This window comes from Alligator mississippiensis, chromosome 5, assembly GCF_030867095.1.
Source record: "Alligator mississippiensis isolate rAllMis1 chromosome 5, rAllMis1, whole genome shotgun sequence".
NCBI classification, from domain to species: Eukaryota; Metazoa; Chordata; order Crocodylia; family Alligatoridae; genus Alligator; species Alligator mississippiensis.
The window spans coordinates 52826777-52839800 of record NC_081828.1 but is presented as its reverse complement, the minus strand read 5'-3'; the positions used below and the strand labels follow the sequence as shown (position 1 = coordinate 52839800).

General features: G+C 47.5%; 1 protein-coding gene across 1 annotated transcript in view; it reads right to left on the bottom strand.

Moving 5' to 3' along the window:
• CACNA1E (calcium voltage-gated channel subunit alpha1 E) overlaps positions 1-13024 on the bottom strand; it is a 234373-nt gene that overhangs the window by 157740 nt on the left and 63609 nt on the right. Inside the window, exons 5-6 of the mRNA XM_059728377.1 lie at positions 12245-12397; positions 10187-10368 (exon numbers count right to left, since the gene is read on the bottom strand). Coding sequence (XP_059584360.1) covers positions 10187-10368; positions 12245-12397 — 335 coding nt within the window. The remainder of the gene's footprint in view (positions 1-10186; positions 10369-12244; positions 12398-13024) is intronic.

Here is a 13024-nt window from a genome sequence, read left to right as displayed (position 1 = left end):
ATCCCACTCCCACCCATAGCTCAGTCCCCCACCGGGAAGAGGCTTGTGTTCCCCAAGACACCATGATAGGGGCTGCTGCCTCTATCAGGGTCCCCCCCTTCCGCCCGCAGCTGCTCCAGTGGCAGGGGCAGGGACATGGCCAGATGCTGGCCAGCATGGCCCCCTGAAACGAAAGCGGCAGGGAGGGCATTTATTCCCCCTCCCTCCCCTCTCCCCCCAAGGAACCCCAGCTGGGGTGTGCCTGGCCAGGGGCAAGCAGCGGAGGCAGTGGCTGGCAGACCCTGGCTGCAGTTCCCTGGGGGAGAGGGGAGGGAAAAGGAATAAACCCCATCCCTGCCCTCTTTGCCCAAGGGGGCCATGCCAGGCCAGTGTCTAGCCACCCCCCATCCCTGCCACTGGAGTGGCAAGTGGGGGGGAGCCTGACACAGTCTACTCCATTCTGACCTGTCAGACCCCACCTGGGGTCCCCTGGGAGGGGGAGGGGAGGGAGGAGGGAATAAAACTGTTCCCTTCTCCCTTCACTTCAGGGGGCCATGCGAGGCTGGCATCTGTCTATGCCCCACCCTTGCCACTGGAGCTCTGGGGGTGGGGGGAATCCCAGCCAGGCATACCCTGGCTGGGGTCCCCTGGGGGGAAAGGGTAGGGAGAGGGGAAATAAATCCCCTCGCTGCCCCTTTCGCCTTAGGGGGCCATGCCAAGACAGTGACTGGCTGGAGGACAGGGTCTGGCCAGGCACCTTCCCCATCCCCCAAAAGCCTGGCAAGGACTGCTTCCCTCCTCCCCCCGAGGCACACCCCGGCCGGGGTCCTTGCAGGCCAGGGTGGGGGTTTAAACCCCATCCCCAATCACACTCAGGCCTGCTGGGGCCCTGGCCATGGCCCCCCACCCCGCAAGGTCAGCTTCCCTCCAGCCTTCCAGCCACTGCAGAAGGGAAGGGAGAGCTCACTGTAGCACCCCCTGGCTTCTGACCTGAGCCACTGCAGACATATAGCTGTATTTCCGGAATCAGAAGTGAATGTCTGTTCACTTTCTTGCTGGTTCAATCTACACAGACTAGACTAACCTCCAAAGATTGAATCAATTCAGGCTCAGGTTTTTTGCATGTCTGTACTTAGCCTCAGAGAGGAAACACACCTTCCCCCAGATACAGAAGGTGGCATTCTTGAATTAAGGTGCTACATCTGCATTTTTCATCCAGGAAGAGCACACACCGACTGCTGAAACTTCCTTAGCCTGACGAAGGGTTTTTGAACCCGAAAGCTTGCTTAATAACTATTCTCCAACTATTTGGGTTGGTCTAATAAAAGATATCAAATTCACCCAAGGAACCTTGTCTGCCTATGTCCCTAGACCAACACGGCTTCAACCTAAACTCCTGCTGCATCTGCAGGGCACTTGATGTCTTCTCTGGAATGAACCATGGGTCTGCAGTGCATCTGACCTTTGCCACTTGTAATAGTGTAAAGTATTTCAGGCTCTCTGGTTTCTTTGCTGCCTCAGCTGCTTTCAGAAACATTTGGAAATGCTGCATTCAGTCCCTCCCCCTGCTCTACTGGGCTCTCATCCAAATTTAGGTGGCTTCATTTGCTCCAGCTGTGACAGGAAGGTGAGTTTGTCCATATTTACATATGTAATTGCTTCCAAGGGACTTAAAAGTCCAGGACAAATATTCAGGCAATGCTTGATATCACATCATAATGTGAAATAGAGAAGTCCACAGTCACATGATTACACCATTGGCAGGCTGCAATCTACTGATTGCAATGGATAATGTCAGTATTCGGATCCACCAGCATAGGAAACTGAGGTCCATGGGTTGAAGCAAAGGCCTTCAAGCCAGGAGCTACCATGTTCTAATCTCTCTTGTAGCACCATCACTGACTTTGCACAAAGCCAGTGTCACCAAGTCCTGGAAGTCCTGCTTATTTGAGAGACCTCTTGAAGTCCCAGGTGCTGCAGTCAGGCAATAATGAGACATTTAAAAACAAACAAATTTCTAGTTCTCTTTGGTGAGAACCACTCTCTTGTCATTATCCACTCTGAAATGTTTGCTGAGAAATGGCTTATCCTGAACTCTTCTTTTCCTTCCTGCCTTGTTTTCAAGACAAACTGGTTGAGCTAAACCAACACAGCCAGACAGAACACACTTGAATAACCAGACCAGCGCACAGCATTCATAAATTGGGGTAAAAACATGACCCCAGAAGGCTCAAAAATCAGAAGGGAAATAAATAAAGAGAATTATTACTTTAAACATCCCAGCTTGAAGATCACAATCTTATAATTTTCTGGGACCTGACTCATGAATTTTGAATGCTTGTGTTGACAATACCAGCAGGTCTTTTATACTCCCTACTTCACATGTCCCATCTGTTAAATGGAGAGAACAACAACACTTATCTAATTCAGCAGGATACTGCAGGACTTCATGGCTCTATGGTTGTATAGCACTTAAAAGAGGCAGTACAGAATGTATGTGCTAAAAACATTATTAGCATTGTATCCACATCTGCCACCTCTTTGGGATGCAGCATGGTCATTGGAGATGGAGAGGGCAACCCAGGATAAACTGCTCAGGCTTAGAACCTAACCTTTAATCATGGAACAATACATCTAAATAATGTGCAATTCTGAAAAACTAAATAAGACAAGCTGGGAGGCTAAATCCCAGCTAATGGGGGACTACTGTCCTCTTTCCTGTACTTCCCAGTAGCAACATCTTAAAGATTCACAAAAGAGAAGTTCTAATTAAAGTCTACTCCATAAAAGAAGAGTCTAGACCAGTAGATGGATCGCAGCAACCACCCCCTTGATGAAAAGGTGCATGTGCTGAGGCAGAGCAGACAGGGAAAAGAGTCATGATAATAAAGTTCACCTGTAAATGGAATTAGAGCACTGTAGAACCACAGACATCAGCCCTGGAAATGACAGCATACACCACATTTTCCGTCTCAGGCCTTTAACGTCAAACAAACAATGATTTGCAACTAGAGAAGGCATGTTGCATAGGCAAAATCAGTGAAAACGGCATGGCTACAAATTGCATGTGTGATATATCAGACTGATGCCCATCTTGTGCCACTCTCTGGAAAGCATTTGGGATTGGGTTTATATTCCTGGTGTATCAGAAAAAAAGTAGATCTGAAAACTGTGACATTGTCACATAGGGTAGAAACTATGCCGACAACTCTAAGAGCTTTCCTGAATTCATTATGATCCTCTTCTCCCTCCAAGACCCACACAGCAAACCGTAAGGAACTAAATACTGACCTCTTCAATCCTGATGAATCATACAGTTTTCCACAAATAGTCCCAGTGGACTCTATGGGGGAGTAAAAGTATCATGCTGCTGTGCTTAAGTAATGTACTGTCCCATTAATAGGGCACAGGCTCACTGGCTTTTCAGGCAGAGCAATGCCAAATGTATTCCAAATAAACACTGCCACAACTACAGTGATGCCTGTGCCTTTCAGCATTCAGTCTTGCTTCCCCTCTCCAGGAAGGGTCACCTTTAATCCCCCGAGAGCTCTTTTCTACTTTTGTTCCCAGGCCTTCTTCTGTCCTGGTCCAATCAGGGTTTCTCTAGGGTGACTAGAGAGGAGGCTAAATCCCAGCTAATAGCTCTGGCATTGTCATTATTCACTCTGAAGTGTTTGCTGAGAAATGGCTTACCCTGAACTATTCTTTTCCTTCCTGCCTTGTTTTCAAGACAGACTGGTTAAGCTAAACCAACAAAGCCATACAGAACACACTCCAATAACCAGACCAACGCACAGCATTCATAAATTATCCAGGCAGCTCCTGATCCTTCACAAATATCTATAACACTCACTAGAACGTTTCCTGCAAGAGACATGGCCTACAGGGAATACAGAGAGGTGGGGCTTAGCAGCAAGTCTGGGAAGAGCTGCCTCACTTGCTCATGGGTTACGACTCACAGGTGCTGTGGAAATGCTATTCTGATGCTGATAAAACACCACACCATCACGTATGCCTTGCGCACACCCCAAGACTGAGGATTAGACATTGTTTGTTGGTGTGTGTGCTTGCTTCTCTTTATTAGACAGAGACAGTCAAACCACACAGTGTTTGCTGTGGTTTCTGTTCAGTTTTCGATCCTGTATCTGGGCAGAACCCCAAATAGGGCTCTGGGGGAAAGCATTCATCTGTTTCCAAGCAGAGTGAATTCATTGCGCACACAGCCTGGGATCAGCTTCCAGCTGGGAGGCTAGCTTAACCCATAGGCTCCAAAGCTTTCCACCGTATATATGTGGCATCTGTGCACGCACACGTATGTGTGTATGTATAAACAGGAGCCCTGCAGTGTAGGTGCTGATACAAGCCCTCAAACTGACAAAAAACAAATTAATAAATTCTACTCCTGCCGGTCTCATTCCTCAACCATAATCTCTTCCCTCATGGCAAGTGCCCAACCCTTTGTTCCCTTGGCTTGCTAAAGCTGTTCACGCTCTTACAGAAATCCCATAGCCTGATATTTATGTGGTCAAATGTGATCGTCTGAAGCAATAAATAACTTTAGTCTAAAATAGAGGGGCACACGCTTCTTCTGTTTCTACACAGACTAAACACCGGTAATTATTCTCCGCAGTAACCTTTCCCAGGCATCAAGGGCTGGTATTTACAGCCGTTTGCAGTGGCACAGGCGGCAGAAGCTGACAGGCAAAGGCTTTGTCTCTGTGTAGAAAGGGGCTGGTTGGAGCCAACGCATGTGGCTGAGAACAGCTAGGCCACTGCATTTCTTCCCAACAGGGGGAGCAGAGCCGCCACACCCACAAACTGGCACTGCTGGGCGCCCCATCACAGAAGAGGGCAATCATCTCCCTGCTACCTGCTTCAGTCGTGGGCGTCTGCCAGTGCTTTCATCCCAGTCACATGACACAGTCCCCAAGGGAGTTGCATCATACCCGTATAATGCCATTATTCTCCAAGTTCAGTGCATGTGTTATTAAAGAAGAGAGGGGAAGAGAACAAGCAAAGAGAAGGTGGTGGGAAGGCTTTGATGGGGAGCATTGAGAAGTGTCAGTTAGCTAATTGCTGGCTCTGCTTGTGGCAGGCAGACACATGCTGTCAGGAACCTGAACTCAGCGTACCTTATGTGTGCACCTCTCTTCCTCCCGATCGGCAGATGTTTTGACATGAGCTGCACAGATTTATGGTTGTTGCTGCGCAGCACTGGCAGGAAGGTGGGCTTGTCCAAAGCAAGCATTTTCCCGCCTCTCTGGGAACTAGAGTACCTGCTAAAGGTATCATCACCCTCATCGGCAACAACGCCTGGTGTTTGAATGTATGCTCCGGGGAGAAGCAAGGCCCCCCTGGAGAACAGATCAAATCCCATGTCTCCTTGCATTAGGGGAAAAGGCTTCTCAGTGCCAGCTGTGTCAGACAACAGCTCACGGTTGATGTGGCAAAGATAGCTAGCCTGAAGAGCAGCCGTGATCAGGAATGCTGCGTCTATCATGTATTATGATCAAATTCTAGTGAAACCCAGTGAAACTTACAGGTGCAGAATGGAATCAGGGAATAGGTCAGCTGATGGTCTAGAATGGCTTTGGGCATAGCTGGTCATACATCTGGTGCCAGGCTGAGGACACCAGTTCAGTCCATCTCATCATGCTCATCCATCACGGACAGTCCTTCCATTACATATACATACACACACACACAAAGAGGACATCCTGCCACTTTCCTTACTTCCATTTCATTATTTAAAAAGGAAAAACAAAAATAAGTGTTTGTTGTCTTTATTTCCATTTACAACATTTTGGCTACAGAGAGGACCTGCAGGCAAAGGAGGGGCCAGGAGTGACTGCAGCATTCCCACTTTCTTGGGAGGGTAATGTATCCCCCATGAGATAAGAGCAATTGTACAATGCAATTGTTCTCAAACTAATCTGTGCAGAGTTGGCAGGCCATGCAATGCTGACACTTCCTCCTTGTTTCCAGCTGCTTTCTGCAGAGCTCTAGGGGCTGTTAAGAGCTTGAATGTCTGGGAAAGTAGCTGGAAAGGAGCAGGAAGAGCAGCCTTGATACTCCCCCTGGCTGCCACTTAAAAGGAGGAGGAAGAATAGGAGCCATCATCAGAAACAGGTGGAAGTCTCCAATTGGCCCCTTTGGTCACTGAGAGAAGTCAGAAATCACCTGAAGGATGGGCATCTCTGATTGGGAAGGAATGTCCAGAGGAAAAAAAAAGAGATACCCAGGCAACAGGTCTTAGAAAAAATGACCCCATGGTAAGATGGAGATTCAAGGAAGAAAGAGCAAACAAAACAAAATCCTTAAATACAAGGAAGTTTCTGAATGCTGGCCTGACATGACCTTAACAGGTAAGTACTTCCTGGGGACCTTATGATGGCCAATCAGAGGTGAAGTAGAAAGGCACCTGTAACTGGGGCTAGTTTGTGGTGGTCCTGCTAAAAAGGGACCTGAGTCGGTGCTGCAGGGCTCAATGGAACTCCCCATAGAGCAGGGGTGCTTAACCCCTAACCCACAGGCCTGGTCTGGCCCTCAGCACCTTGTCATCTGGGCTGTGTGTCTCCCTGTCCCTGGGAAGACCCATGGGCCATAGCCCTGTGTGCTAGATCCAGTGTGCAGGGTGACACAGGTCCTGATCTTGGGGCACTAGGCTGAACTGAGGCAGTACAGGATCCTGGGGCCTGATCCCAGTATGCAGATGTGGCATGGGACTCTGGGACCCCAATCTCCATACACAAGACTGGATGGAGGTGGTACAGGGTCCTGGGGCTCCAACTGCAGCATACTGGGCTAGATGAAGGTAGCACAGGGTCCCATAATCCTGATCCTGGCACACAGGGCCACATGGAAGAGTGTGAGGTCCTGGGGCTCCAATTCTGACTTGTGGAGCTAAGTGAGGGCAGCGTAGTCCAGATCTGGGAGTACAAGCCCAACATTGAGATGTAGGGTCTGATCTAGCTCACAGACCAGCCCCATGTCACTCATTTGGCCCACAGGGTCAAAAGGTGGAGCACCACTGCCATACAGCATGGACTCTGACAGTGCAGAACTGCCCTTTCTCTCTGGTGACTGAAACCCATTGGCCAAACAAGAGCTGGTAATAGCCTTTGCACAGGGATGTAAATGCATGTCTAAGTTCCAACAAAAACCAGAAACTTTCATAATTTTTATACACACCTGCTCTGTCATCTATTACTATGGTGATTTAAGACATCACCATGACATACACCCTGATTCCACAGTTCAAGATTAAGAGATCAACCAGGAATGGAGCATCTCTGAAATCCCACCGGTGCTGTGGAGCCGTCAGGAATAAGCACTAGCCCCAGAACTCAACCCAAGCCTGAACCTTAATTAAATGTTTTCTGATTATGGATGGGCCTGAGCCACAGAGTAAGCTTGCTGCCTGGGGCTTTCACAGAGCATAGGGTTATTTAGATTTTGAAGACTGGATTCTTTGGTTTTGAGCTTTGCAAATATTCTGTAAAGTTGTTTCTGGATAGTGGTAATGGTGATGGATGGAGGATATTGTCTGTGCATAGCTACTCTTCCTGGGTTTGGTGGGTTCACAGTTACCAATGCAGTCCAGTATTCTCTGTTCATGTGGGGGTTCTGCTTTGACAGGAACTGGGGAATGCAGCCTCATGCAATTCAATATCTAGCCTGATATCTAATATGAAGATGTCTGAGAAATCAAGGCAAATTTTGCATGCTTTTTAAAGCCAAATCAACAAGTCTTAGGGATGAGACATCCCAGTTCCCTGTAACTGGGTGGCCAGCAGTACTTGGAGCCCATAGACCAGGGCCTATAAGACTCTTTGCATGTTGCCTGATTGGGAAAGGCTTCATTAGCTAGTTGTGTTTATTTGCCCATAGTCCAATTCCAAAGGCTGGCCTCCCCTAGTCCATCATTCCCAATGAACACCTGTCCATTGGGCTCAGGAAGAGCTCACAAAGGCAGCTCTCCTAAAAGCACTAGGAGACCTGCTTGAAATAGTGGCCACAGGGTTAGGGCCCACTTTCTGAGAGGACAGAACTGGACAAAATCCTAAGTGGGCAGGAAACACAGCAGGTTGAAGTCCCACGGGGTCATACAGATGGCCAGCTTTCAGACCAGGAGGAGACAAGAAAGGACAGGGCATTAGAGGCAAGCAAAAGAAGCACTTGCCTTACATAGAGAGGAAGTCATGAATGTGAGAATCAAACTGCCAAAGGCAGTGAGAGACACTGCAAATGTAAACGCATTTAAAAAAAGAGCGAGGCCCTGAGAAGAAAACAAGATTACAGAGTGTGAAAGCTAGTGAGGCAGGCAGGGGGATGGAGGTGGGCTGCAGCCCCAAATGTTCCCAGCCCCAGTATTCTGAGGTGAATAATAGGCTCAGAGACAGAGAGGTGTATTTCCTACCCAGATCAAGCAGAGTGTAGGAGGAGCATGTGTATCTGATCTATACATTAGCTCACTCCCTCACATGTGTGCGTGTGTGAGAGACAGAGAGAGAATATGTGAGCACAGGAGATGAGCGTACATGCGCACGTGTGAACAGGAGATGAGAATGACTAAGACAATCAGCCCATCTGGCTCTTCACCTCCTATTGCTGGACATTTCATGGGATATAACTGAATGGCAACCTAATGGTTAACCGCTGTTTAAATGCTTCAGAGGTAAGGGGAATTACACCAGAAGTGTTGTGTGGAAGACAATCTCCTTGGCAGCATGTCTAGGTATCCATGGGCAGCAGTCACTGGAGAGAAGTTTCTACTCTCATTTCTAAACTAAGAAATGTTAATCTTTAATTCCACAACACAGTTCTGCCACTCCTCTCCAGGGCAGAGAATGCCAGACACAAGCCATCTTCTTTAGCAGGAGGAAGACCAAAGTCCCCTGGTGGATCTGCCTATTTTTCTAAACTGTCCCCCTGGTTTCCTAGTTGTTTAAGTGTCACTCACTGATCCCTTTTGGCTTGCTGAGCTATTCATGCCCCCTAAGAAGAGCCCAGGGTGAAGACAATGGTAAAGGTGAGGCAAGCTGACCTTTGTCTTTTGCTGTCCTATGATTAGATTAGTGACTCTGCTCACGTAAGTAAACATTCACATGAAGAACTTTTTGGCACGTCATCCAAGCCACAAACTGCAAACTGCACCCTGCTCTCTGTTCAGTGTAGCTGGTCACTCACAGATCTCCCTGTGAGAGATGCCAAGCTACACATCACTGTATGTTCCAGACACTGCAGGACATTAAGGGTGTGGCACCATTGAAGACAATAGACATCACACTGGGGATGGATTTGACCACACATCCCCCCCTGTACAAATTGCCCTCTTCTCATGGTCTCTATCCTGTTCCCTGTCCCATCTCAGCCCCACAACACACATGGGTCCCCGTGCCATTTAGGACACTGCCAGGATACAGAACAACAATCCTAGCTCCTTTGCAAACAAAAGTAAAAACCACAACACTCAAGAAACTTCATCCATGAATCCAAAACCAGCCATGTGGCATGAAAACCCTCTATGCCATCAGCACACAATCCTCTCATATAGTTTCAAACAAAGCAACATGCAGAAATGCATGTATCATCCCTCTCTGAGGAGACTTCATGTATTACTGAGCTGCAGCCATTTCAGAGCTCAGCAGATCACGTCTACAGTCCTAGGGTGGCATGTTAATGTCTGGTGAAGTTTTGCATAGGAGTGACTTGGACATCTCTTCCACTTACACTGGGAAAAAGAGTGCCCTGGAGCATGCTTATGGTGCACTGGTTGCAAACAGGAGTGTGTGAGCAATGTGGAGAGAGCTGATCTTTTCCACCTTTTCAGAAGCCAAGCCCTTGGCAGGCCTGCGGCACTTAACCTGTCCATGACATAACACAAATCCAGCTCAGGGATAAGGGCAAGGTGTCACATGTTCCTCTAAATAATTAGATTTCCCTCCTTTCCAGGGTTCTCAGATGTGCATTAGATACCAGGGCAGAGCCCAGGCTGTAGACATAAAGTAGATACCTGTCCTCCCTCAGCACTTTCTATCCAGCTGTTAAGTAGCAGCTTCATCTCCATCATTAGCTCCAATGGAAGACCCTGGAGCAGTGACTTCCCCACACCTGCATGCTTTGTTCAGAAAATGGGCCCCATCTCTGTTTCCTTGCCCCATGGAGTGCCAGAGATCCCCAATGTACCACTGCAGGCCTTACTCACGTTGTACAGCACTGTGGTCCACCCTTCCATGGTAATGCACTGGAAGACGGTCAACACAGCAAAGAGGATGTTGTCAAACTGAGTGATCCCATCGTTAGGACCAATCCACTCCTTACATTCGTAACCCGGGGGGCACCCCTGCACTCCACAGGGATGAGGAGGGTCCAGCTCTTCTAGTTCACCTGCAATCACAGAAATAAAGGAGGCACTGAGGTGAGGTAGACAGGCACAAGCTCCAATATCCAAAGGAAGGTTAGGGGGGAATTGCCTCCTGCTGCAGTGATGCTCTCCTGTACAATGGTTACTTAGGTTCTCTGGAATTTGCATGACCTGCAATGCCCTGATGTTCCAGCCCAACCAGGGTTTATTGCTTTCTCTTGCTGACCCCAGTACTCTGTCAATGCATCTCATTCTCAGCCTGAAGCCCTCCCAGTAAATGCTGCCCCAGAGTGCAAATGACATACTCAATACACCTCATTCTTGACCTGCAACAAAGCCCAATTTCCTGGGTTTGTCTCCTCCTGAGCAGGGATGGCCAGTTATGTTGAAGCACATCCACCTCTCATTCAACTTCTCTTTCTGCCTGACTCTCCTTGGACTGGAAGCTTCCAGCTCCTTTCCTGCCTGTCTGGAAACTATCCAGCACATGGCAGGCACCTTCATTAACAGACAATAATTTTCTAAAAAGGTGGCAGCATTTCTTCTCTGTACTGAAATGTTACCAGCTCTGGCTACTTAGATGCAAGACCTGTGATATATGGGGTGTTCCTCTGAGGACAATGAGGATCTCATCTTTTATTTGTTAACAGAACAGGCTTCTGGTCCTTCTGGTTCTCAAGAGTGTATCCAAAAGACCCAAAAGGAAATGCAAAGGCAGACCTAATTTCCATTAATATTTTAAGTCTCATGACCTCAAACTGATTTTTGCAGGCTAACTCCTGATTTATGGTTGGCTCTACTGAGCCTGAGAAACAGGAACCCTCCTCTTTTTAAATGAGATCAACTTCTATTAGATGCCAGAAGATAACTACCCCCGGTTTCTGGCATCTACCTTTTTTGTTTTTTGATTGATTGATGGATTTATTGATAAAGAATGCTCAGATTGTCAGCTACTGGGGCTTGGAGAGCATGAATGTCTGTCAAAGTCTTTGGGCCCCTTGAAAGCTAGGAGTCTACAAAATGTAGCTCCTCAGGAAGAACAAAAGATCCAGAGATTTTATGCCCTAGGAACAATCCTCTGGGGGCTATACAAGGGATGCTCAGAACTCAGTAGGTAGAAAGCATAGAACTGAGTACAAAAGAATAATTTGAATGGCATTGCTCTTATCTGAGTTTCATTCTGTTAAATAATGCCAGCCCAGAGAAACAGAACTAGAAGCGACTTATTAGAGTCTGTATTTACTTCTCTGCCTGCTAAATCCGTTCACTGTCTAAGAGGGAGGTTATTCCTGGTTGAAATTGCTAATAAATCAATCCATCTCTCCATCTCCATAAGAAAGCTGGTCAGAAAATAGGAAATGATTCCATGAAAATGTCCCCATTTTCCCAGTGCTCCTGGCACCCTCCCCAATTGACAACAAAGTCCATGAAGAAAATGACAGAGATTAACATTCAGTAGAGAAGAAAAGCCAGTTGATGAACCCTAAGCTCCAAATGTGTTGCACCTCTGTCTAGGATACATCAGAGATGACAAGAAGAAAGCTGTAAGACAGATGGCCTTAGGTTTCAGCCAGTACTGCTGTGAAGTGGCATTTCTCTATACTGTGTCCTTCAGGAACAGTGGTTCAGGATTTTCTCAGTCATTGGCTTTATAAAATGACAGCTGTGTTGATGTCTACAGCGTCAGTGTTAACGCACAAACATCAACCCACTGCACTGCTTATGTCAAGTACGACAACCTGAACCAGAAAGGCTGGGGTTCCCAAAGTGGGCTCATCATATTCACCTAGCTCCATATGAAGACAAACAAGCCCTTTTATCCTCAACTCGTCCTGCTGTACCTTACTTGCATGATATAAAGAACAGCACAAAAAAGGAGAAAGAAGACTACTTCCCTACCTGAATTATTTGCGTAGCAAGCCCGGTGCAGCTTCCCACTGTAGAACTCCAGGCCAATGATGGCAAACATCAGAATAGCAAAAAAGAGCAGCAGGCCTATCTGGAGAAGAGGTACCATGGCCTTCATGATGGACTTCAACACGATCTGTAAACCTAAATGAGAGGAAAGAGAACACAGCTCATGGACAGTCCCCACCACCAGGCCTAACAAACAACTATAGTCCTTCTTCCCTCAAGAGGGTCTCTTAGCAAGAACAGGATGAACCTTAGAGATGACAAAGGATCAACATCCACCCAAACACATGAAGACACAGGCCAAAGCACACAGTGAAGGAGTCCTTGACAAAAAGTCTGAAATTTGAACAGAGCTTTCTCTCAGCCATCATTCTCTAACTGCAGAGATCCACCATCGGGGCAGAGAGGAAAGCTGTACCCTTAGGGAAGCAGCATGGTCCATGGAAAGCGCACCAGATGTAGGAGATCTCAGTTCTGTGTCTGGCTTCACCGCCAACTTGTTCATCACCATGGACAAGTCATCTCACTGGGTTTTGTCTTTAGTTTCCCCTCACCCTTTGACTGTTTAGTCTATTCAGACTGAAAACTCCTCAGGACAGGCAGTCTCTTACTATGCATCATGCAGAACATTGTACCATGGGGCCCTGATCTGAGCTAGGGGCTTGAAAAGCTACCATGATAAAATAACAGCACCCTCTCCTCTGTGTTTTAGGACTGTGTGGAAATTGCAAGGTGAGCAGGTGGGACCACATTTCGAAGGCTCGG